This window comes from Electrophorus electricus, chromosome 13, assembly GCF_041902795.1.
Source record: "Electrophorus electricus isolate QZ-2024a chromosome 13, ASM4190279v1, whole genome shotgun sequence".
NCBI lineage: Eukaryota > Metazoa > Chordata > Actinopteri > Gymnotiformes > Gymnotidae > Electrophorus > Electrophorus electricus.
The window spans coordinates 1830001-1855000 of record NC_137509.1 but is presented as its reverse complement, the minus strand read 5'-3'; the positions used below and the strand labels follow the sequence as shown (position 1 = coordinate 1855000).

Below are 25000 nucleotides of genomic sequence, written 5' to 3'. Positions count from 1 at the left end.
AATCCACTCCACGCCTCCCTCCCTTAAACCCCTCCTCCAAGTTCATTATCTGGACTTTCCCTATAAATGCAGTCTCTTGGCAAAGGGGCCTCAGTTAGCACACACCCACCTTTCCCTGCACACTCACGCACGCACACACACTCTCAAGCAGCCCGAGAGCCATGAAGGAGCTGAAGAGCAAAGCGCTGTGGCGGGCCGTGTTGGCTGAGCTCGTGGGCATGGTCCTCTTTATCTTCCTCAGCATCGCCGCCGCCATCGGCAACCAGAACAACACCAAGCCCGACCAGGAGGTAAAGGTGGCCTTGGCGTTCGGGCTGGCCATCGCCACGCTGGCGCAGAGCCTGGGTCACATCAGCGGGGCGCACCTGAACCCAGCCGTGACCCTGGGCATGCTAGTGAGCTGTCAGATCAGCGCACTCCGGGCGATCCTGTACATCGCGGCACAGATGCTGGGTGCTGCCGTGGCCAGTGGCATCGTCTACGGCGTCCAGCCCTCTAACGTCAGTGCGCTGGGCATCAACGCGGTGAGTGCACAGACCGGCGTGCCGGTCTTCAGGATGCCTCATTCACAGCTCGCTTTGGTTTGACGGCAGTGAATCTCTATCCCGTTCGTGGGAACCTCACGTGCTCTACGTGTTGGAGTTGACCTGCTCTGGTGCACATCACTCAGGTCACGTAGGGTTGGATCTCAGCCTGACGAGTCAGGTGTGTAGAGTCAGATGTTTTGAGTGAGGTGTGTAGAGTCATGTGTCTAGAGTCAGGTGTGTCAAGTCAGGTGTGTTGAGTCAGGTGTGTAGAGCCAGATGTCTAGAGTCAGGTGTGTAGTCAGGTGTGTCGAGTCAGGTGTGTTGAAGCAGAGACAGTACGTTTATACCACCATAAACGGTGTAGCTAAAGTTAGTTTGAGTTTCCTTCCTTCGCTAAAGGCACCACTGAGAAATCACTCGGCCTGATGCTGAGCATGTAACTCAGGGCTGTGTTAGCACAATACCTGATGAAAGCGTTGACTTGCTGTGTCTTCAGTCGTGTAATGGGACGGGTGTCTCCTGCCACCATGGTGATAAACTTATCTCTCTCATTCAGAGGCTCTACTTGGCTCACTGATTATGCTTTGTTTGCCCTGCCCTGTTTACTGAGTCACATACCACAACAATGGTCTCCTCATAGAGCCGGACGCAGCTCTGGACCGGCAGAGGAGAGGGGGCAGTTACCGTGGACAGTGGCATGGGCGGGGCGTTGCTATGGAGAGAGGCAGAGCAGGGGGCATGTCCTGCAGGAGAAGTGCTTGTCTCTGATGCAGATTCTGGTGCTTGTGTGGTCACTTAGGAACTGACTAATATATAATGGAATAACATTGTTTCATAACTAGCTTTGAATAGTACTGTTATTTAGAGTGTCCATATTTTAAGTTTATCTAATTATATGAAATGTGAGCTGCTTGGTGTACTGTCAGTAGTCACATTTGGATAAATTGATTCTCTAAAATTTTTGTATTTATTCTGGAAACTGTAATATAAATGCACCATGAATAATGAAGAAAAATATGTTTTGGTCCCCCCCCCAGCTAAATGAAAACATCACTCCAAGTCAAGGCATAGGAGTTGAGCTGCTGGCAACATTCCAACTTGTTCTATGTGTCCTAGCAACCACAGATAAAAGGAGGCGGGACGTGTCAGGCTCCGCCCCACTAGCCATTGGCCTCTCGGTGTGCTTGGGGCACCTGACAGCCGTGAGTAATTATCATTTAACTCGCTAACGTCAGTATTCATTGGCCTATGGGGCTATTATAGTTTCTACATACATTATTATACAAATGAGGGTGTGATTTCAATGGTAAGATGTGAAGTTATGGAAATGAGTGTTTGGTTTTTCTCCCTAATATGAAAGATAAAGCCAACCAACTTGTTGTGCACCAGCTGGGTTTCTTGGCTGGGCTCTCTGGTACTTACTCACTGTTTGTCCTTCCTCTCTGGGTACAGATCAGCTTCACTGGGTGCGGGATTAACCCCGCGCGCTCCTTCGGTCCAGCAGTCATTATCAGTGATTTCTCCAATCACTGGGTAAGAAAGGTTTTTTTACAAAACAATATGTTCTGTACAGTATAATGTACAGATATAAAATACACGTATAATGTACAGATATAATATACAGCTATAATGTACAGGTATAAAATACAGTTATAATGTACAGGTATAATATACAGGTAAGACTAGGCCATGAAGATTCACTTTCCTTTCTAAAGTGACAGTGTTGTTTGTGTTTTAAACTACCTAATAACAGTTATCCTCTGATCTTGACATTAGGCTAATAATCTGGATGCTTCTTGCAGGTCTACTGGGTGGGGCCAATGTGTGGGGGCGTGGCTGCTGCTCTAATTTATGACTTCCTGCTCTACCCCAAAATGGACGACTTTCCTGACCGTTTGAGGGTGCTGCTCTCCGGACCCCCCCTTGACTACGAGGTGAACGGAGCGGAACACGCCGCCGCGGTGGAGATGTCATCTAAGTGATACGTAGCGATCCAGCTACATCGTGTATCATACTTCCTAAGGCCTTAAAACACTTGTAAATACTCCACAGGAACAGCAGTCTTCTTTTTCCTTTTAAAAAGGAGTTCGCACTCACTTATTTTATCGGCTTCCCCTATTTTCTATCAGAACTCCTATTTAGTACTTTTTTAAACATATACCTCTATTTTCTGGATTTTTTTTACATTTATATTTGTTTTCAAAGAGTGAACACAAGCTATTTAGTTAGTCACTTGTTTTTGTAAACAGTTGTCTGTGTAAATGGTTGTATTGCATTTTGTATTGCATAACATATACGCTATAAATTCATTCACTTTTGTAAGTAAATAAAACAGTTCAAGTTACAAAAACAAGAGCTTAGTTTTTTTTAAACAAATTTCTTCTTTTTCTGCACAGCAAAAAATATCAATATTTAGAAAAACAATTCATGTGTTCTAATATTAAGCAACTTCTTTAATTACTCTAATTACTTTAATTACTTCCTGAATTGTGTGGGATCACATTGTTCTCTAGTCCGTGAGTTGCTCCCAGTGTTGGGTCCGGTCTCTGCGCAAGCAGGAGGAGACTTTCCTGTCCCTGGGCCATGGCAACTCAGAGCTGTCCCATCTCTGCAGTCTGTGCACTCTCAGCAAATAGGTTCCACCAACAAGGCAGGCAGCGTTGTGGAGGAGCTGAGATGAGATACGATAGAACTAGAGTGTTCCAGCAGCAAACATGCAAGATAATCATAGAATACACAATGGGTAGGGTAAACATGAGAAAAAAACACAATAAAAACATGTTTAGCAAGAAATAATACACAATATAAATATAGTTACATTATATATATATATAAGTATAGCTATGCTATAGCTATGCTAAATTACAAATAATACTGCATATGTGTTTTATATATACAAATATACAGCTCCAGAAAAAAATGGAGACCACTCCATTTTTTCTTAAATCAGCATCTCCACATGTACACAAGCCATTCCATTCAAGTGTTTGTTGAATTCCTTCACACACACTCATTCTACTTAATGAGGTGCTAAATTGGTAATCACCTTAACAAAATCCTGTTCTAACGAGCAACTGTATAAAAACCACAACTGCTGTCATCACTATTCTCTTGTTGTAGAACCAGCTGAATGGGAAAAGAAGTGCTAGGACCCAAAAAGTAAGTGTAGTCAAAATACAGCTACAGGCCATGCCAGAAGAGCTGAAAAGAGAGGCTCTTAATGAGAAAAAAAAGGGTTCCATTGTAGCTTTACCGGCAGAGGGATACAGTGAGCGTCAGGTTGCTTCTTTCTTGAAAATTTCCAAAACTGCGATTCATAAGAACAAGGTCAAGCAGCAAACACATGGGACAACAACAGATACAGACTGGTAAAGGTCAAAAATGACTCTCTACTGGCTGTGATGATCACCACCTCATTCAAATGTCACTTAACAACTGTAAGATGACATCAAGTGATCTACAAAAAAAATGGCATGCAGCAACTGGGGTGAATTGCACCGTGAGGATGGTTCAAACCAGGCTTCTGGAGGCAGGCCTGAAGTCGTGCAAAGATAGAAAAAAGCCCTTCATCAATGAGAAGCAAATGAGAGCCAGACTGAAATTTGCAAAAGACCATAAGGATTGGACTGTAGAGAACTGGAGTAAGGTCATCTTCTCTGATGAGTGCAATTTTCAGCTTTGTCCAAGCCACTTACAAAACTGTGCAGGAAGAAAACTTGCTTCCTTCTGCTCTGACAATGTTCCCCAACTTTGATGATTGTTTTTTTCAACAGGGCAATGCTCCATGTCACACAGCCAGGTCAATCAAAGTGTGGATGAGGGACCACCAGATCAAGACCCTATAATGGCCAGCCCAATCTCCAGATCTGAACCCCATTGAAAACCTCTGGAATGTGATCAAGAGGAAGATGGATGGTCACAAGCCATCAAACAAAGCCGAACTCCTGGAATTTCTGTGCCAGGAGTGGCGTAAAGTTACCCAACAGCAATGTGAAAGACTGGTGGAAAGCACGCCAAGACGCATGAAAGCTGTGATTAAAAATCAGGGTTATTCCACCAAATATTGATTTCTCGACTCATTCTAAGTTAAAATATTAGTACTGTGTTGTTTATAAATGATTATGAGCTTGTTTTCTTTGCATTATTTGTGGTCTGAAATTTCTGTTACTGTTTTGTTATTTTGACCATTAGTCATTTTTATAAAAAAAAAACATAAAAATGTTTTATCTGGAATTTGGAAGAAATGTTGCCAGTAGGTTATATAATAAATCAAAACTGCTCAGCCTGGTCAAACAAAAACTCATCAATGGTAAAACTAGATAAACTGATCATTTTGTAGTGGTCTCTTATTTTTTCTGGAGCTATATATATATATATATATATATATATATATATATATATATATATATATATGAGAGAGAGAGAGAGAGAGAGAGAGAGAGAGAGAGAGAGAGAGAGAGAAACTCAAAATTGTAGTGAAGTACACAAAGTAAGGGTTTTGGACAAACGTCCTTCATTAGCTGTGCAATCAAAGTGCTTCTGAATTTGTAGGAAAAAGAAGCACATTATATTAGAAGGCATAGATGTTTATATCATGACACATCATGTCTACATAGTGGTGGCAGGGAGAAAAGGCTTGAGGAGGAGGAAGCACCTGTGATGGGAGCAGCGGGAGTGTGTGGTTCTGCAGAACCAGACTTCATTGGTGTTGGGAACAGAGAGAGTGTGAGGTTCTCAACAACAAGGCTCCAGTGGTATTGAGCATCAGACATGTCAGAGGCAGTGGGGCAGTGGCCCAGTTCTGGGCCAGCTCTTCATGGACTTGATAAATAGCTGATGAGGGGAGTTGGAGTGGGGAAGACACCAAATGTATGCAGGCCAGGAACTGGCAACCATGGAACTAATGGAAAAGCCAACCACAGAGCTGCTGAGAAATTCCGCAATGACGTTCTGGAGAAAAAGTAATCTAATGTTGATGACAGGGATGAAAATCAGTATTAAACCTGTCAACCACACACTTTACAACTCTTCCTCCCAGGTTTGTGTCCATGGAGACAGCTCTGAGAAAACCCAGCACAGTATAACGGAAAGTGAATGAAAGCTCCATTAGTACATAGTCTACATCATTCTTCCAGATGAGCCATGTGTGAGCAGACACATGAGTCAAGGAGGAAAAGGATTTACATCTGACCTGCATCGCAGAAGTGTACGCTGTTAGTCAGTTGCTAGGATGAGATGGCATCACTCACCTGTCTAACAGATGGATTTTTATCATTCGCTCCATTGCACTAACTAGCAAACAAGGCCCCGGACAGCTTTTAGGTGGAGGTTTACTGCACATTAAAGTATCATTCTGCTTTATTGAAGTACTACAGAGGTATGTGGGCTCTGCTGTGTGTTTCTAGAAAGGCTAAACATTGAGAAGAGTCTAAGCCTTCAGGCAGACAGACACTTGACTTCATCTCTACCCACATGCTGTTCACTGAAGCTTTGGAAGTTGCACTGAAAAATATGAAGAAATGTTTCCCAAATCAATGTTTGTGTGCTTGTATCACTCTCTTAAAGGCCCACGATCAATAATGTCTAGACCTTCTGTCAGCACACATCCACCTGACTACTTCAGAGCCGGTTGGTGAAGTCTGGTAGGTCCCATGGGGACACCAGGGTTCAAACCCCATCCAGGCAAATGTTCTATGTGATTATTATACCAATAAGAGTCCTTGGGCAAGACTTCTAACACTTGCCTCTGTAACATGCTTGAAACTTTAAGTTGCTCTGGATTATATATTATATAAATCACTAGACAGCAGTTGAGCAATTTATAAACCTTCAAGTTACACAAGCACTATTTATAGATACTGTATACCTTAATATTGCTCTAGGGTTTGGTTTCAGTGAATAATTTTATGAACTAAGAGCACTAAAATGCACTGTGTCAAACACGAGATGCATTCACCTGCTTAATTTGCCCATTAAATTGCTGCCGCCCATTTCATCAACCAATCAGACTGAAAGGCAAATTAAGAATTAGATTCAAAGTAGCCACAAGACCTGTAGCATTAAAAAAGCCCTGGTAACGTGCATGGGAATACGCTTAAATAGCAGTGTTTGGGGTTCATAGTTTATCTGCTCTTCTTTGTGAGTGTAGGTTTTTTTTTTTTGGTGGTGTCCCTGTTAGCTGCTGTTCTAAGCCATGGTGAGAGAATTGAAGACCTTGGGCTTTTGGCAGGCTGTCCTTGCTGAGTTCCTTGGGACAACAATGCTTGTCTTTCTTGGCATCTCTGCTGCAATTGGTAATGGGAACAGTAGCTACCCAGACCAGGAGGTGAAGGTGGCCTTGGCATTCGGGCTGGCCTTTGCCACCCTGGTGCAGAGCCTGGGCCACATCAGTGGGGCACACTTGAACCCAGCTGTGACCCTGGCTGTGCTGGTGAGTTGCCAGATCAGTGTGTGCAGGGCACTGTGGTATGTCTCTGCCCAGATGCTGGGTGCTGTACTTGGTAGTGCTATTGTGCTGGGAGTGAGACCTGAAGCTGTCGAGTCACTTGACTTGAACAAGGTGAGTACCTCTACTCTTTCACATGGTGACATGGTTTCTTTTTGAACTTCTTTAAAATGGAACAGGCTGTTTATTTTTTGAATGAATCAGATAAATCCAATGTGAAGTTATGCCAGACTTTTTCTTCTAGAGAGATGTGGTCATTAAATCCCCTTCTGTTGGAAAGCTAATGACTTCACTGCCTTCATTTTTCACAGCTGACCGGAGTCAGCCCAGGCCAAGCATTTGGAATGGAACTTCTCCTCACCCTCCAACTGGTGCTGTGCTTCCTGGCAACTACAGATAAAAGGCGTAGTGACGTTGCTGGTTCAGCGCCATTTGGTATTGGCCTCTCTGTGACTCTGGCGCATCTTGCAGGAGTAAGAACTTTTCACTGTGCTTCCCTTAGGTTGTTTTGGGCAAAGTGACTTGGCAAATTGTAGTCTGTTGTACATGTCAATTCAAGTATTTGTTCCTGATTCCTGGGGTCATGGCTTAAAATATCCCAACAGATTAGCTACACTGGCTGTGGAATCAACCCTGCTCGATCTTTTGGGCCAGCTCTGGTGTCCATGGATTTTGAGAATCACTGGGTGAGTGGATGATCCAATAAGCTCACCAAAGCTATGCCCACAAAGTGGTGAGGGGGGACATGGGTGTCTGCATGTCAATGAATCTTTCCTTCCTGTTGGCTTCACCAGGTGTTCTGGGCAGGGCCTGTGACCGGTGGCATCATGGCCACCGTTCTCTATGACTTCCTCCTGTCTCCCAGGGGGCTAGACTTGACTGGACGCCTGAAGACTCTGTGCCATGGGGTGGAGGCATTGGCTGTGGAGACAGAGCCCCTGGTTGAAGGTGGTGCTGCGGCTGGAGAGCAGTAGGAGAAGCCAGTGATGCTGTTCAAGCATTGTTTACTGATGTGTTGCTGCAATAAGATCTTTGCTTCCTTGTCAGCCCTATGGAAATAAACTAATGGCAGTTTTGAAAGATCTGTGTCTTGCCTAAACTGATTGTAGCCTTGATTCCAGTGTTGCCTTGGGCTTTCCCATAAGCTCAGAAGTGGGGAGGGGTGCAAGAACAGAACTGGGAACCCTAATTGGTCTATAGGGTGAATGACTTGGTCAAATACCAAACTCTTCTGTACAAGATATTTATCTCCATGTCCTAAAGTGTCTTGGTTACCTTCAAGAACTTTTGGAAGTTGGTTTTTTTTCTTCCCCCCCCCCCCCATGTCTGACTAGCCCCTTCAGTTACTGTAACTTTAATGACTAGGGGTCAAACTGACTAAGGGTTTGGTGAGTTGTCAGGATGTCATGGGTAGTTTTAATGGTAAATTTATTCAACTTGGTTCCAACCCCACAAGCTGGTACCACTTATGGCATTTAGATGCTTTTATCCAAAGCAACTTACAATTGTGATCAATTGCTAGAATTGTACTTGAGGGTTAAGGGTCTTGCTCAGGGGTCTAACAGTGGCAACTTGTCACCTGATTGCTGCTGGTCCAGTACATCTTCCTTTCTGCTTTTCTAAATGGAGTTGCAGCTCTTGCTGCCCAACTTTAGACTTGCCTCAGCCAATTTCAATTCCTTTACTATATTTTCAATCAGCTGATCCCTTGCTAATTATTCCTTTGCATACACTGAGCTGCACAACCTAAACAAGGCCCACCCAACTACTTCCTAATGGCCTCATTCTTAATTGGTAATTTTTCCTCTTGTGTAATTGAACTTCATAGATGATCAGTGGCCACTTCATACAAGTCATCAATCCAAATTGAAGACACCACAATATCTTACCTGGAAAAAGCACTTAATACTATTAAGAGGCCATTCTCTGTATCATTGAGCTGTTATACCACCTATTTAAGCTTTTCACTGGTTTATTCAACATAGGGTGGACCAATTTTAGTAATTAGCAGGGTTTCCTGTGCAGGCTTTCCCCTAATGATAGATGAACTTTTAGATTTACAAGGTTTAACCTTTAATCTTGCCCACTTAAGATTACCACCCGAGTACATTTAAGAACAGTTGAGTGTTGTCTTATCATCCATGTGTGCTATAAGAGGAGGGAGTTGAGTGCCATGTTGTAAACCTTCTCCACCTATAACCCTCTTAGAAACCCTAATGATCACGTCCAGTGTCAAATGCCAACCGTGTAATCATACAAACTGCCATTATGCCCAGACGCTGCCAAGATGTGGCATATTCACCTGTATTAAAACAAAACTGAATATCTTCAAAATAAGCTCTCACCTGCCTAGTTATACTATCTGCTACCTGCAAGAACACAGATGCCTTCCACAATCCTTTGACTAAGGTTTTGTGGAGTTGGCAGAATGTCATGGGTAGTTCTAATGGTAAATTTGTCACTTTGGTCCAACCCCACAAGTCTCACCAGCTTGTATCATTTATGGCATTTAGAAAATGTTTTTATCCAAAGCGACTTGCAATTGTGACCAAGTACAATTCAAGCAACTGAGGCTTCTCTGCTGATTATCTCACTTGCCAATTTTTCAGTTAAGTTGATACCTCCCTCTAAACATAAAATGAACCATTCACAACAAATTAAAAACTACCATTACTATCAACTTAAAACATGACTGTGTTTATGAATAATTCATATTTAACTATCTATAGAAGGAAAAGTAACAAGAACAGGCAGGAGTTTAGCATTTCAATTAATTCCAATTAATTCAAGTATATGTTGCTTTCTGGATACAGTAATTCATGGACTGTTCATGGTTCACAGATGTTAAAAAACAGAAATAACAGAAATCTTCTAAATGAGTTAACCTCTGTCACTGACCTTTAAATGAGTAACCTCTGACCTCTAAATGAATTAACCTCTGTCACTGACCTTTAAATGAGTAACCTCTGACCTCTAAATGAGTTAACCTCTGTCAGTGACCTTTAAATGAGTAACCTCTGACCTCTAAATGAATTAACTTTTGTCACTGACCTTTAAATGAGTAACCTCTGACCTCTAAATGAGTTAACCTCTGTCACTGACCTTTAAATGAGTAACCTCTGACCTCTAAATGAGTTAACCTCTGTCACTGACCTTTAAATGAGTAACCTCTGACCTCTAAATGAATTAACCTTTGTCACTGACATTTAAATGAGTAACCTCTGACCTCTAAATGAGTTAACCTCTGTTACTGACCTTTAAATGAGTAACCTCTGACCTCTAAATGAATTAACCTTTGTCACTGACCTTTAAATGAGTAACCTCTGACCTCTAAATGAGTTAACCTCTGTTACTGACCTTGCTCTTACATGGTTTATTTCTTATATCACAAATGTCAATTTTTTCTTCAAGATAATCTGACATTGACATTGTTGCATTAGGGGTCCATTCTTCAGCCCCTCCTGTCCATGATCTATGTGCTGCTCTTTGGTGAGATCCATTACTGTGTCTTCGGTTTCACTGTTATGAACATGATACTCAGACTTATATTAGCGCAATGCTACCACTACATTTCTGCCCCCTCCAATAATATCCTGTATCCATGACATCAAACATTAGAGCCACTTTAACTTCCTGAACCTGAATCCCAATAAACCTCATACTAATTGGCCTTAAATGCCTAGTAGCAAGACACTCAGAATTCACAACAATAACAATGGAATGATTGCTAAACTTTGATTTACTAACGGATGCTGACATAAACATATAAACATCTATAAATGCTTATTCCAACAAGCATCAGATGTCATAAAAACTCCTTTTGTCAACTTAAAGTCAGGTTTCAAGGTGCCCAGGTCCCTGGGACCTTCGTATGCACTGGAATGAATATCCACAATTGGGGTTTGAAGTTACTGACTGTCAGGAACAACACTTTTCACTTTTATTCTCTCATCTTGATTGCAGACATTAGTCATCAGTCACTAGATATTGAGGATAAATTGCATGGACACAAGATTCCACTACATTACAGCATTTCGCATTATTAGGGGAATCTATTGGTACTATTGGTACTAAGCTGTAAGTTGTGCATTTGGATGAGAATGAATTTCATCTTAACACAAACTGCATTTCTTTCTTTTTTAGTGTAACAGTCGTCGTCTCGTCTTGAGTTGTGGTTGCCTTGTTAAAACCATCTTCCTGTTGGCCACCTCCCACCACTGGTTTATAAGGGACTGCTTAGACGGCATCATCCACGAGTAACAGCTGCCGTGACAGACCGTCAATGCCAGCATGCCTCAGGAGTTCAGGACCGGGTCGTTTTGGCGGGCTGTCTTTGCTGAGTTTGTTGGAATGACACTCTTTGTATTTCTAGGTATCGTAACTGCCATCAGCGGGCAGGACCAGGAGGCGGTGGCCTTGGCGTTCGGGCTGGCCATCGCCACGCTGGCGCAGAGCCTGGGTCACATCAGCGGTGCGCACCTGAACCCGGCCGTGACCCTGGGCATGCTAGTGAGCTGTCAGATCAGCGCCATCAAGGCAGCGTTCTTTGTGCTGGCTCAGATGTTGGGCGCTGTCTTGGCCAGCGGCATCGTCTACGGCATCCGCCTAGAAAATAGCAATGCTTTGGGTGTCAACAAGGTAAGAGAGCAAACTCACCTCGCTCTGAAGACAAAAATGAGACAAAAAGGAGACAAATTCGACTGTGAGCTCCCCACTGCTTGTTAAATATGTGATGAGCTGAGTCAGAGATGCGAAAGTTCAGAAACACCACAGCGCAGGCAGTCACAGGGTCCAGGGCTGTGTCGGGGAAGGGCCAGGACCGTGTGGGGCCAGGGTAGTGTGGGAGCAGGGTAGTGTGGGGCCAGGGTAATGTTGGGGCAAGGAATACTTGTTGTCTCTCAAAGTTGATGATGTATCTGCACTTACTCTCTGACAGATAAATAATGGCCTGACTGCAGCACAGGGTTTTGGTATTGAGTTCCTGGCCACCTTCCAGCTTGTGCTGTGTGTCCTAGCAACAACGGACAGCCGTCGGAAAGACGTGACTGGATCCGCGCCCCTTGCAATCGGGCTCTCCGTTGCTCTGGGGCACCTGGCAGCAGTAAGCATGCAACACAGACACGTCCGTTTTTGTTTGTTTTTAAATTTGGGGCTTTTAGTACCCAGTACACAGTGTCCTCTTGATATGCATGTCAAATAGGAGTGAATTGAAACTGAAGTTAAAGTAAATTGATATGCAGGTTTAAAGGAATTCACATGAAAATGAAATTAATTGTGGGGTGAAGGTACTGGTAATCAGAAGATTGTCAGTTTAAGTCACTGCCAGGTTTCCACTGTTGGACCCCTGAACAAGACTCTTAATCCTCAATTACTGAAGTTGTGTTCAGTCAGAATTGTAAGTCACTTTGGACGAAAGTGTCAATGTTAACGGCATGTTCTGAGCCTGGTGAGAATGTAGTTCATTTGCATTTGGCAGACACTCTTATCCAGAGCGACTTACAAAAGTGCCACAATGGTGGTGTCTCCTTCCTGCTCTGGGCGTTTTCATTTCAAACATGGTTTGCTCTGCAGATCAGTTACACGGGCTGTGGAATCAACCCTGCACGCTCCTTTGGACCTGCTGTGGTCATGAAGGAATTTGACAACCACTGGGTGAGGATGTACTAGCCATTCTTCTCTTTCCTCTTTGGCTGTGTTTATTCAGCCAGTAAAAAAAACCAAAAAAAAAAAACCACAGGCACAATAAACTAAGGTTTCGACTCATGAATATTCTAAGAATCATGAATATTCTAGGACTCTTGAATATTGTAAGACTCGGGATGAATGAGCGAGAACATTGTTAGACCAGAGGAGCCAGACTCAAGGCCTTCAGTAGCATCTGAACATCGCAGTGAGATGAGAGCTCCAGAGACCAGGGCTAGACTTGGCACTCCCCAACAATCGTGTGTGTGTGTGTGTGTGTGTGTGTGTGTGTGTGTGTGTGTGTGTGTGTGGTACACGGCATGCTCCCGATGCAGGTCTACTGGATAGCACCCATGCTGGGGGGTGTGGCCTCTGCCCTGGTGTATGACTTCCTGCTACAGCCCCACTCGGAGCCGTACAGCAGCCGGCTAAGAAGTTTAAGGGGCAGGGCTGAGGCATAAGGGGGTGGGGCTGAGGCATAAGGGGTGGGGCTGGGCTATAAGGGGGCAGGGCTGAGGCATAGCCTGCATCTGCAGTGATGACTGAGGTCGACGCCTTCACATCATCCCATTTGCCAAGGTGCTCGCTCCATAACAGTGATACGCCCTGATGTGCATATATTTGTGTAAACATTCACTCCCAGAAGGTTGATTTCATTGTGCACACCATTCTGTGTGCACACTGTGTGTCTATAAATATGTAGGTATGTCTCATGTTTTTTGTATGCTTTGTTAAATGAAATATTTTGGGGGGGGGTTGTCATTTTTTGTGTCTGTTGTTTGATTTCCCCAACACAACAATAATGTACCTTATGGAGGTAATGCTGTAACTCTGTGGTCAGAGGTCGTAGACCATGGCAACCTTGCTCAGTAAAGGAAAACAAATTGTCACTCATCATCTGAACATCTGTGTCAGTGCAAGAGTTTGATGTTTGATTTCAGTAGCACAGACAGAACCTGTTTATTGGGACACGTCAACACATCATTGCACTGAGTCTGAGCAAAGCTACTTTTATAGTAATAAATAAGTTGTTTAACCTAATTTGTTATTGGCCTTGTCCTTGGTGTATTATTTCATGATTTTTCACATATAAAAATTCAGCAGAAAGCAGGAATCAGAATGTCTGTAGGAGCCCCAGTCTGGGTCTCGGGGTGGGCCTGTACAGTGACGGATTCAGCAGGGTACTTTGTGTTAGCTGTCTAGAGAGTGTGTGAGCTCAGCTCACAGCTTCCAGCACTGTGAGCCATGCACTTCCTGCTGTTCCTCCCCACAGACCCCGTCACAAGGGAGATGTAGTTCCTGCCGCTGTTGTTTGGAGGGCGGTTATTATATCCTGTATGGACACAGATAGTGAGTAATGTACAAATGGGGAAACTCACTTTAATTCTCCATAGACCTCCCCCTCACCCCACCCACATGGGCTGTTACATACACACAGTGCACCACAGGCCAGTCAGTAAACTCCTCCTCACAAACTTCAAATGAGTCAGAATTCTGCCGCTTGTCTTTAAACTCGTGCCCATCTCCTCCTCCACCCCTACACACCCACCTGTACTCTCCTCCACCCATAAACACCCACCTGTACTCTCCTTCACCCCTACACACCCACCTGTACTCTCCTCCACCCATACACACCCACCTGTACTCTCCTCCACCCATAAACACCCACCTGTACTCTCCTCCACCCCTACACACCCACCTGTACTCTCCTCCACCCCTACACACCCACCTGTACTCTCCTTCACTCCTACACACCCACCTGTACTCTCCTTCACTCCTACACACCCACCTGTACTCTCCTCCACCCCTACACACCCACCTGTACTCTCCTTCACTCCTACACACCCACCTGTACTCTCCTCCACCCATAAACACCCACCTGTACTCTCCTCCACCCCTACACACCCACCTGTACTCTCCTCCACCCATAAACACCCACCTGTACTCTCCTTCACCCCTACACACCCACCTGTACTCTCCTCCACCCCTACACACCCACCTGTACTCTCCTCCACCCCTACACACCCACCTGTACTCTCCTTCACTCCTACACACCCACCTGTACTCTCCTCCACCCATAAACACCCACCTGTACTCTCCTCCACCCCTACACACCCACCTGTAATCTCCTTCACCCATAAACACCCACCTGTACTCTCCTCCACCCCTACACACCCACCTGTACTCTCCTCCACTCCTACACACCCACCTGTACTCTCCTCCACCCCTACACATCCACCTGTACTCTCCTCCACCCCTACACATCCACCTGTAATCTCCTCCACCTCTACACACCCACCTGTACTCTCCTCCACCCATAAACACCCACCTGTACTCTCCTTCACTCCTACACACCCACCTGTACTCTCCTCCACCCCTACACACCTACCCATTCTCTCCTCCACCCCTACACACCTACCCATTCTCTCCTCCACCCCTACACACCCACCTGTACTCTCCTCCACCCCTACACACCTACCTGTACTCTTCTCCACCTCTACACACCCACCTGTACTCTCCTCCACCTCTACACACCCATCTGTACTCTCCTCCACCCCTACACACCCACCTGTACTCTCCTCCACCCCTACACACCCACCTGTAATCTCCTCCACCTCTACACACCCACCTGTACTCTCCTCCACCTCTACACACCCACCTGTACTCTCCTCCACCTCTACACATCCACCTGTACTCTTCTCCACCTCTACACACCCACCTGTAATCTCCTCCACCTCTACACACCCACCTGTACTCTCCTCCACCTCTACACACCCACCTGTACTCTCCTCCACCCCTACACACCCACCTGTACTCTCCTCCACCCCTACACATCCACCTGTACTCTCCTCCACCCCTACACATCCACCTGTAATCTCCTCCACCTCTACACACCCACCTGTACTCTCCTCCACCCATAAACACCCACCTGTACTCTCCTTCACTCCTACACACCCACCTGTACTCTCCTCCACCCCTACACACCCACCTGTACTCTCCTCCACCCCTACACACCTACCCATTCTCTCCTCCACCCCTACACACCTACCCATTCTCTCCTCCACCCCTACACACCCACCTGTACTCTCCTCCACCCCTACACACCTACCTGTACTCTTCTCCACCTCTACACACCCACCTGTACTCTCCTCCACCTCTACACACCCACCTGTACTCTCCTCCACCCCTACACACCCACCTGTACTCTCCTCCACCCCTACACACCCACCTGTAATCTCCTCCACCTCTACACACCCACCTGTACTCTCCTCCACCTCTACACACCCACCTGTACTCTCCTCCACCTCTACACATCCACCTGTACTCTTCTCCACCTCTACACACCCACCTGTAATCTCCTCCACCTCTACACACCCACCTGTACTCTCCTCCACCTCTACACACCCACCTGTACTCTCCTCCACCCCTACACACCCACCTGTACTCTCCTCCACCCCTACACACCCACCTGTACTCTCCTCCACCCCTACACACCTATCCATTCTCTCCTCCACCTCTACACATCCACCTGTACTCTCCTCCACCCCTACACACCCACCTGTACTCTCCTCCACCTCTACACATCCACCTGTAATCTCCTCCACCTCTACACACCCACCTGTACTCTCCTCCACCCCTACACACCTACCCATTCTCTCCTCCACCCCTACACACCTACCCATTCTCTCCTCCACCCATACACACCCACCTGTACTCTCCTCCACCTCTACACACCCACCTGTACTCTCCTCCACCCCTACACATCCACCTGTAATCTCCTCCACCTCTACACACCCACATGTACTCTCCTCCACCCCTACACACCTACCCATTCTCTCCTCCCCAAAGCTGTCACTTGCATGAAACCTGCCCCAGGCCTAATCTGTTCTTCCACATCTCTCTCTCCTCAGTTCCTGTACTCTGTTTGGCTGTGCTATCTCTCTGTTCTTGCCCTGTACACATACTGGTTTGGCTGTGCTATCTCTGTGTTCTTGCCCTGTACACATACTGGTTTGGCTGTGCTATCTCTGTGTTCTTGCCCTGTACACATACTGGTTTGGCTGTGCTATCTCTGTGTTCTTGCCCTGTACACATACTGGTTTGGCTGTGCTATCTCTCTGTTCTTGCCCTGTACACATACTGGTTTGGCTGTGCTATCTCTCTGTTCTTGCCCTGTACACATACTGGTTTGGCTGTGCTATCTCTCTGTTCTTGCCCTGTACACATACTGGTTTCTTTTCCGTTATGTTTTTGTTTGTTCTGTTGTTTTTGTGTGTGTGATTCTCTGTTATTGGGGTTATTTAAAACATTATATAAGTCAAATGTATTATTATTATTATTATTATTATTATTATTATTATTATTATTATGTGTGGAGATCCTATGGGAGGCATATCTGGAGCATTAATAACTGAGACAAGTACTTGTGAAACTGCCACGTGTCAGAAAATGCAAGTGCATTTTAGTTCACATGTACACTCATCAGTCACTATTAGAGAATCATTAGTCACTATCAGTCACTATTAAAGCACAGTTTGAGATGGTCAGCCTCTAGCCTTTCACCCACGGTGACCTTCCAACCACAGGAACACAGCAGTGTGGATGTTATGGAGTAGTGGACTTCCTACATCCCCACGGTGACATCGACACATGTAAAAATGCCAGTAACACTAGTTCAGTTTCCCAAGCAGCCAATCAGCAGCACTTATTGTTCTCAGAAACAGGACAAGGACATACACAGTGAAACACAGCTGACTGTTCATGTCCACAGATGGACCACAGCCTGAAACTGTGGTGTAGGCTCAGCCATAGCTGCTGAGGGTGTGTGAGGGTGTGTCACCGTACAAATGTACAAATGTATAGTATAAGAAATGCTGTGAAATGATTACGGGATTTTAGCATAAGGAATCCATTTCTTGATGTATTAATTCAGTTCCAGTGTGTATCAAAATGAAAAAAAAACAAACTGTAAGAACAGGACTATGTGTTCTGAACACGAGTTCTCCCATTGTGACAGATGCCTAAACCTAACTGTTCACAAAATCACTGTGTTTTATGGATAGGTTTCGATAGCTATCGCTGTTAGAATCTATGACTGGAAAGATTGTGATTTGCTTTCCGCCATCCATTATGGTCTTTGACGTCAATCAGCGCTGTCCAATAGGCTGGACTTATCTCCACAGACGCGCTACTATTGTCCACCTTCCTCTCTTTCTCAGAGAAAAACAGCGTTTATGGGAAGTGTGTGGCGTGTCTGAGTCACACGAGATTTGGACCGAGGAGAGATGCTCAGTGCTTATCAGCAGCAAGACTCGTTCACTTCTGGTCTGATTTGCATCCATGTCCTGGCAGACGACCAGAAGTTGCCAACAATCACCATTGTTACTGAGGACCCGAACACATCGCGAGCGCAAACGAGACCTTAGGAACTGGAGGCCCTGCCTGTCTTGTGCCCGGTCACTGACGGCTTACTGAAGGAAGGATGTGAAATGAAAGTGTCACTCAAAATGTGCTTGTTTAAGTGCTCCCAGCTTCCCGTGGCTCCGTGGCGCTGTGACCACGCGCATAAAAGGAGCAGCGTTTGACGGTTGTGCACTCGCACGGGCGTGAGGGCCTCGTGACAGCCCATCCCCTCGCCTTCTCACTGCCGACGGCAGCGCAACGACCAACGACTGCAGTTACCAGTTTCCTGTCTTCTCGCTGACAGTGTGTAAATGCACTCACATGTGAGAAATTCTTCAGGTTCTCGGCTGGGACTCGGCTCTCATGAGTGCTGCATGTATAGCGCTCTTTCAACTCTCGGACGATGATGCAGCGATGAAGATGGAAGCTGGCTCCGTTATTCCTGCCTGATGACCAGCAGCCAGGCTTCTGGCAGTGGGCAAATCGACACAATACACCATACTTATGTAAATACAGTAATAACACCACTTTGTTTATTCGTGAATTTCCACCAAAATTATTTCAGATGTCTCAAAAGCACAAAGAAGATAGATTACATGTCCTTGTGCATGCGGTCTTTCTTTGGCACGACTGATGAAGTGCGTTGCTGCTACTTCTGCAAAAACTTTTTTTTTTTTTTTTTTACCATTTTACAGTTTTTTGTTTGTTTGTTTGTTTACCAATGCTTAGACACTAAACAATGTGAAACTATGAATCATTTTGTCAAACCTCAACACACAAAAACCAAGGCCACACACAGAACATGTAAAACGTCACACACTTCTAGAAAAAGCTAACACTTCATCCCATTCTATTTTATCTCGCGTCAAAATGGTGTTTTTGCATCTGGTAAACTCACAAATATCAAATGAATAGCTATTTCTACACTACAGTTACAACTATATTCTGATGTGATAAATGGAAAACACTACAAAGCTTGTTTTTGTGCTTTCAGTGTGCAGAGCACAGCAGTCAGCTGTAAAGGTACATCATAGTTCTCATATGTACATGCATTTTCACAAATATACAGGCTGTTTATTCAGTACATATTCACCCTAAAGTAAAAGGCTTTGCAAGGGGAATGCTTATTGTATTTTACATTGATATATATATATATATATATATATATATATATATATATATATATATATATATATATATATATATATAGTATATAAAACAGTTTTGTTTTGTTTTTCTGTCTGAGTATACACGTTTCTCAGAACATTACAAAACAAACTACTCTTAAAACCTTACACCTGCAGAGTTTTTGCAGTTTGACTGAAAAACTCAACACACACTCCTCAAAACCAAATAATCCACACAATACCACACACACACAGCAGGTATGTACACACACATACTACAAGGTTATATGGTGTGCAGCAAAACACAAACTCACTTTATAAGCCATAACCAGTATTTACATACATGTAACCGTTCACAAATTGACCCACAAAGTGTGATGAGTCACAAAACAAACTTCAGAACTGCTGTAAACACAGAGAGAAATGCAGCATTTTAGCAGGACCACATGTTTGCACAAAAACAAACAAATAAATGACTGTTATAGTACAAACAAACAATCAAACCCCCACAACATCAGACACCATCTCATCGGCCATGAGGGTTTGACCACAAACATGTCCAGTTTCCCTCGCGCTCATTCCATGGTTGACAGTATGACACTGTCCACTAGAACTGCTCAAATGTGTCTGGACATCCACTTTGTCTTCCTCTGCCTCCTCTTCCTCTCTGTGGTCTTGCTTCGTGTTTGGTGTGTGAGCTTATGTGCCCCTGGCCATTAGGAGAAGTGTGTAAATAATGATGATGTGCTGTTTTCACATGTGGGATGACAGTTTAGTTCAGTGACAAACTGAGTTTTCATTGGTGATGCCAGATTGGTAAATGAGACAGGTGTGTTCTCAGTGTTCTGAGAAGTGCGTCTAGAGTTTTAGACAGTGAGTGCAGTAGAACTGCAAACTCTGTTGAACCAATAAGAATGTCTCTTCAGACCAAAATATCTCACCTGTGATTTCTTCATTTCTAACTGTGGGCACTGGGTTTGGGTTACTGGTACCTGGGTATGTCATTTGCATGGCAGAGTTTTATTTTTTTTTAAAAACTAAACAAAACAAAACAAGGTTTTCTGTTTTGAATGATGTGTCTAATTCTTTCGTTAATTTAGATGGTTATTTTTCTACAGAAAAGTGAGGTGGGTGCATCTTATCTGGCTTGGTCAGTGAGTGTCTTACAGCCTGATGATAACTCTTTCTTTTTTCTGACTCCAGACCAGCATTTGTCCACAAAAATGAGCTAAAATGGAGTAAATAATATTAGTAATATTAGTACACAGAGATCTGGCTCTCGGTGAGGAAAACTCAGGGACAAAAGAAAGAGTTGTTTTCTCCCTGAATCCAAACACACACACACACACGCACACACGCACACGCACACGCACACACACACACACACACACACACACACACACACACACGCACACTGTCCCAGTATAAAGTAGTCCAAACAACACACAGAGCCCAATAGTGTCAACAGGAACACTATTGTGGAGGCTCTGCTCTGACCCACATTCCCCTGGTGAGCACCTCAGCGAGGATTACTCCCTGACAGATCCCAGTTAACCATTATACTGGTCAATACTGCAGCAAGGGTTACTTCCTGACAGATCCCAGTTAACCTTTCTACTTGTCAATACTGCAGTGAGGGTTACTCCCTGACAGATCCCAGTTAACCTTTCTACTGGTCAATACTGCAATAAGGGTTACTCCCTGACAGATCCAAGTTAACCATTCTACTAGTCAATACTGCAATAAGGGTTACTCCCTGACAGATCGAAGTTAACCATTGTACTGGTCAATACTGCAGTGAGGGTTACTCCCTGACAGATCTTGTACTCAGTTTGGGCAGAGTGTGTTTGTGAAATCTGGCAACCTACAATGGGACCCAAAGGCTTTGTGTTTTCATCATTTATAGAGCTTGGTGTGGGGGTTGTATATTCTCTCTCTCTCTCTCTCTCTCTCTCTCTCTCTCTCTCTCTCTCTCTCTCTCTCTCTCTCTCTCTCTCTCTCTCTCTCTCTCTCTCTCTCTCTCTCTCTCTCTCTCTCTCTCTCTCTCTCTCTCTCTCTCTCTCTCTCTCTCTCTCTCTCTCTCTCTCTCTCTCTCACAGACACTACATTCTGAGAACTGTGTGGCCAGAGGTTCAGGGTCCATGAGGAACACTCCCCAATCAATGAGGAACACACCTAAGTCCAGCAGCTTACAGATGCTCTTACACGTTTATCAGTGTGACAGCACATGTCCCTGGGAAGTGAATCTTGACCTTGATGTTGCTAGCACCATACGTTTTGATCTGTGTTTTGATCTCTCTTGCTGTAGAGGCCGTGCTAAAGTGGCTTTTGCTCTACAAAAACTGAATTCACTGTGCTTCATATAATCTTAAGAACCATTTTCATAGATGATAGTAAACACGTAATTTTCATTTTCAAGGAGTGCGCTTTTTGAGCAGTGGGCCCTGTAAATGGCCCTTTCCTAAGAGCTACGTTGCTGATCCCGTCTAATGTAGCGCTCTACGCGGGCCGCGTTTGGCCGCGGCGGTGCACTGCCCTCTACTGGCGGCATGGCGCATTACTCACCCGAACATGACCCGGAAGTACAACAGCGGCGCGGTCACGCTGACGAAAGTGGGCACGATGTCGCCGGCGTTGTTCAGCTTGATCGACGCGAGGGACAAGTTCACGGTAACGGAGGCTCGTGCGACGCGGACGCGCGGAGCTGCTGTAGAGTCTTGTTCCGATGAGCTCGCGATCTTGCACTAGTTCGAGACGATGAACTCCCGCTTGCGAGCAAGCACGCGCTAACTTAGCTGTTAGCGGTTAGCGGTTAGCGGTTATTTAGTAATGTCGTCTTTAACGTTGCCTCCACGATACCTTTACTTCGACATGTTTGCGTTTACGGCATTTAGCAGACGCTCTTCTCCAGAGCGACCGCCAACGCGCTTTGCCATTACCTCTTACAGTAGGTTAGAGTCCAACATACCAATGAACTAGAATACTGTAGAATACAGGGATGAATGCTGATGCCTACAAGTCCAAAAATACATAAGGTCTATCTTAAACAATGATAAGTGCTATAAACAATAAGTGCTAGAGCTTCAGTTAGTCAATACAGGAGCAGGGTCAGTGGTCATTTAAATACTCCACACATAGACGGGTCTTCAGTCTGCGTTTCAAGACTGCAAGGGACTCTGCCGTCCGGACAGCCAGTGGAGGTTTGTTCCACCATCTAGGAGGCAGGACAGAGAATAGTCTCCATGCTTGTCTTCCATGAGACTTGAAGCATGATGCTTTAAATCAAGCCGTACTTGAATTCCTCATGTATGGTGAGGCTGGTCCATTTTTGCCTTTGTAGGCGAACATCAAGGTTTTAAATCTGATGCAGGCAGCTACTGGAAGCCAGTGAAGGGAGCGCAGCAGTGGAGTGACGTGTGAACTTCGGGAATTTAGCTGTTCTGCTGTGTTCTGGATCAGTGGTAGAGATCTGATGGCCCATGGAGGAATAACAGCCAGTATGAGTTATAGTAGTCGAGCTTCGAGATGAGCTATCAGTACATAGTACAGATCCCTACATCGACTTTAGCACGATTCACTCATTTAACGACAGCAGAAATGGTTTTGAGAATAAATGAAGCGACTGTTGCTGGTTTAATTTTCAATCACCCCTTCACCACAGGCTGCCACCATAAACGCTTTGGAGGCTGGAAACTGTAAACCCCTAACAAATGTCTTCAGTCATCTCCCTGGAAAGTAAGTTGCATTGACTGTCCAACACACTGGGGCTAGGACTTTGGGCTATCAATCGAAAGGTTGTGGATTTGAATCCCAGCTCTGCCATGTAGCCACTGTTGGGCCCCTGAGCAAGGCCCTTAACCTTCTCAACTCCAGGCGTGCAGCACTCTGACGCCAGCCTCCAACAGGAGTCAGGATGTGTGGACATAAGCGTTTCTCTGTACTGTACTCGTGTGTGATATAATTTTCTGTTCAGTAACTTATATGCATGGGTCAAACTGAAGTGCTAGTAGGATCTATGTGTACGAATCACAGCTGTACAAACGGCTCTTTTCCCGTCCTTTGACTGACAGTGAGACGGAGAAGAAGAGTACACTGGACCAGACTCTGCGTGCCGTTCTGGAGGGGCAGATAGTGAGTGTTCCTCCTCCGTCTTCCTCACCACCTCTGAAGTGGTTTGCGTGTTGCTGTTGCTTGCACAGTTTCCGTGCATCTGTGATGCGTGTCATCATGGCTGGACGCTGGTTCTCTCTGTTCTACAGGTGAAGCATGTGGACGTCGGGGACCATCTCTCGCTTATTTACATCAGCATTGGTGGTGTGACGGAAGGTGAGGACGAAGTTTCTCGCGGGCTCCGTTTTCCTGCCTTGATGTGGAAAATAATGCATTGAGCAGACACTTTATGGATCATAACTCAAATTATGTATTGATATGAATTGATATTGTTCTAGTTCTCTTTGTATTAATGGAAAATCACATGTCTGAATCTCCCTGTAGGTATCTGCTCCGCCACCACGCCGTTTGTGTTGCTAGGTGACGTCCTGGACTGTCTCCCTCTGGACCAGTGTGACGGGATCTTCTCGTTTGTGGAGGAGAACGTTTCCACGTGGAAATCTGTGAGCTCGCGACAGCCGGCGTGTAAAAGCTGTGTGCTCACAGGCATGCTGACATCAGGACCAGGGCATGACTTTGCTCCTCCTTCATCGGCGTCTGTTTTTCTGTCTGCAGAACTCTTTCTACTCAGCTGGGAAGAACTACTTGTTGAGGATGTGTAACGGTACGATTGCGCTGTGTTGTTGTGTTGAGATTAAATCTTAAACACACATACACAGTCTTTATGCTCAGGTCTTTGAATGTAATGAGTGGGAACTGTTGTGTGTGTGTGTGTGTGTGTGTGTGTGTGTGTGTGTGTGTGTGTGTGTGTGTGTGAATTTTGGAACATTAAACCCATATGTGTAAGTCTGGTGGGCCTGACGGCTCCTGACCTCTGCTTGTAGATCTGCTCAGAAGACTCTCCAAATCCCAGAACACTGTGTTCTGTGGGCGGATCCAGCTCTTCCTGGCCCGCCTCTTCCCTCTGTCCGAGAAATCGGGTAAGGCTGTGTCTCCTCCCGCACATGCTCCATGGCCGTAGTCGTGTGTCCAAAACGTGCTTCACATCGAAGCTTGACAAATTCCCTTTTCATAATGAATGTTTGTTTTCTCAAAATTACCATGCAAGTCCTGATTTTCTGCCAGACCTTTTTGTCTTTTGGAGAGTGATTTGTTAGGCATTTTCTGTCTGTCATTCTCCCATCTGTCTCTCCGCCTGTTGTTCTGTCTGTAGTTCTCCGTCTTTCTTATGTTCTGTGTGTTGTGTATTTTAGGTCTGAATCTGCAGAGTCAGTTCAACCTGGACAACATCACAGTGTTTAACAAGAATGAACAAGAGAGTACACTGGGACAACAGGTTCGCACTCACACACACACACACACTCTACTATTACTACTTAATCATTACACTAAAATGAAGATTGGTCCTGTTAAAGTGGATCAGTCTAACTAATCACTGCACAAACATGAGCCCTCGCTCTCCAGATATATTACTGTGTGTGTGTGTCTCAGAGCACTGAGGTAAAAGAGGATGGCATGGAGGTAGAGGAGGGTGAAATGGGGGATGAAGACACACCTGCTCCCTGGTGAGAGACCCTGCCTGCTTCCTCATCCTATCTTATTCCGCATTTCACAATCATTGCTGCTTCCTGGGAATAGGGAGTGTCTGGGAATGGCTGTATGGGAATAAGGGGTATCTGGGAATGGCTGTATGGGAATAAGGGGTA

The 25000-nt window shown here is 45.1% G+C and overlaps 4 protein-coding genes across 6 annotated transcripts in view; all 4 read left to right on the top strand.

Annotated features, from left to right (window-relative positions):
• Positions 1-93: 93 nt before the first annotated feature.
• Positions 94-2874, top strand: LOC113588254 (aquaporin-1-like). The gene is made up of 4 exons (XM_027027365.3): positions 94-524; positions 1565-1729; positions 1980-2060; positions 2330-2874. Exons 1-4 carry the CDS (start codon positions 162-164, stop codon positions 2507-2509), a joined length of 789 nt encoding a protein of 262 aa, XP_026883166.2. The 5' UTR covers positions 94-161; the 3' UTR covers positions 2510-2874.
• A 3830-nt stretch (positions 2875-6704) lies between these two features.
• On the top strand, positions 6705-8052 carry LOC113588255 (aquaporin-1-like). Its single transcript, XM_027027366.2, has 4 exons — positions 6705-7086; positions 7284-7445; positions 7578-7658; positions 7767-8052. The coding sequence occupies exons 1-4, from the start codon at positions 6721-6723 to the stop codon at positions 7944-7946; spliced, it is 789 nt and encodes a 262-aa protein (XP_026883167.2). The 5' UTR covers positions 6705-6720; the 3' UTR covers positions 7947-8052.
• A 3178-nt stretch (positions 8053-11230) lies between these two features.
• On the top strand, positions 11231-13695 carry LOC113588252 (aquaporin FA-CHIP-like). The gene is made up of 4 exons (XM_027027363.3): positions 11231-11610; positions 11909-12073; positions 12544-12624; positions 12990-13695. Exons 1-4 carry the CDS (start codon positions 11263-11265, stop codon positions 13113-13115), a joined length of 720 nt encoding a protein of 239 aa, XP_026883164.2. The 5' UTR covers positions 11231-11262; the 3' UTR covers positions 13116-13695.
• An 8043-nt stretch (positions 13696-21738) lies between these two features.
• thoc1 (THO complex 1) overlaps positions 21739-25000 on the top strand; it is a 10106-nt gene continuing 6844 nt past the window's right edge. For all 3 annotated transcript variants that reach the window (XM_081694910.1, XM_081694909.1, XM_027027361.3), the window contains exons 1-9: positions 21739-21854; positions 22846-22919; positions 23255-23315; positions 23444-23510; positions 23679-23797; positions 23910-23958; positions 24179-24274; positions 24548-24630; positions 24786-24859. In XM_081694910.1, the coding sequence (XP_081551036.1) occupies positions 21756-21854; positions 22846-22919; positions 23255-23315; positions 23444-23510; positions 23679-23797; positions 23910-23958; positions 24179-24274; positions 24548-24630; positions 24786-24859 (722 nt within the window). In that variant the 5' untranslated portion in view covers positions 21739-21755. The remainder of the gene's footprint in view (positions 21855-22845; positions 22920-23254; positions 23316-23443; positions 23511-23678; positions 23798-23909; positions 23959-24178; positions 24275-24547; positions 24631-24785; positions 24860-25000) is intronic.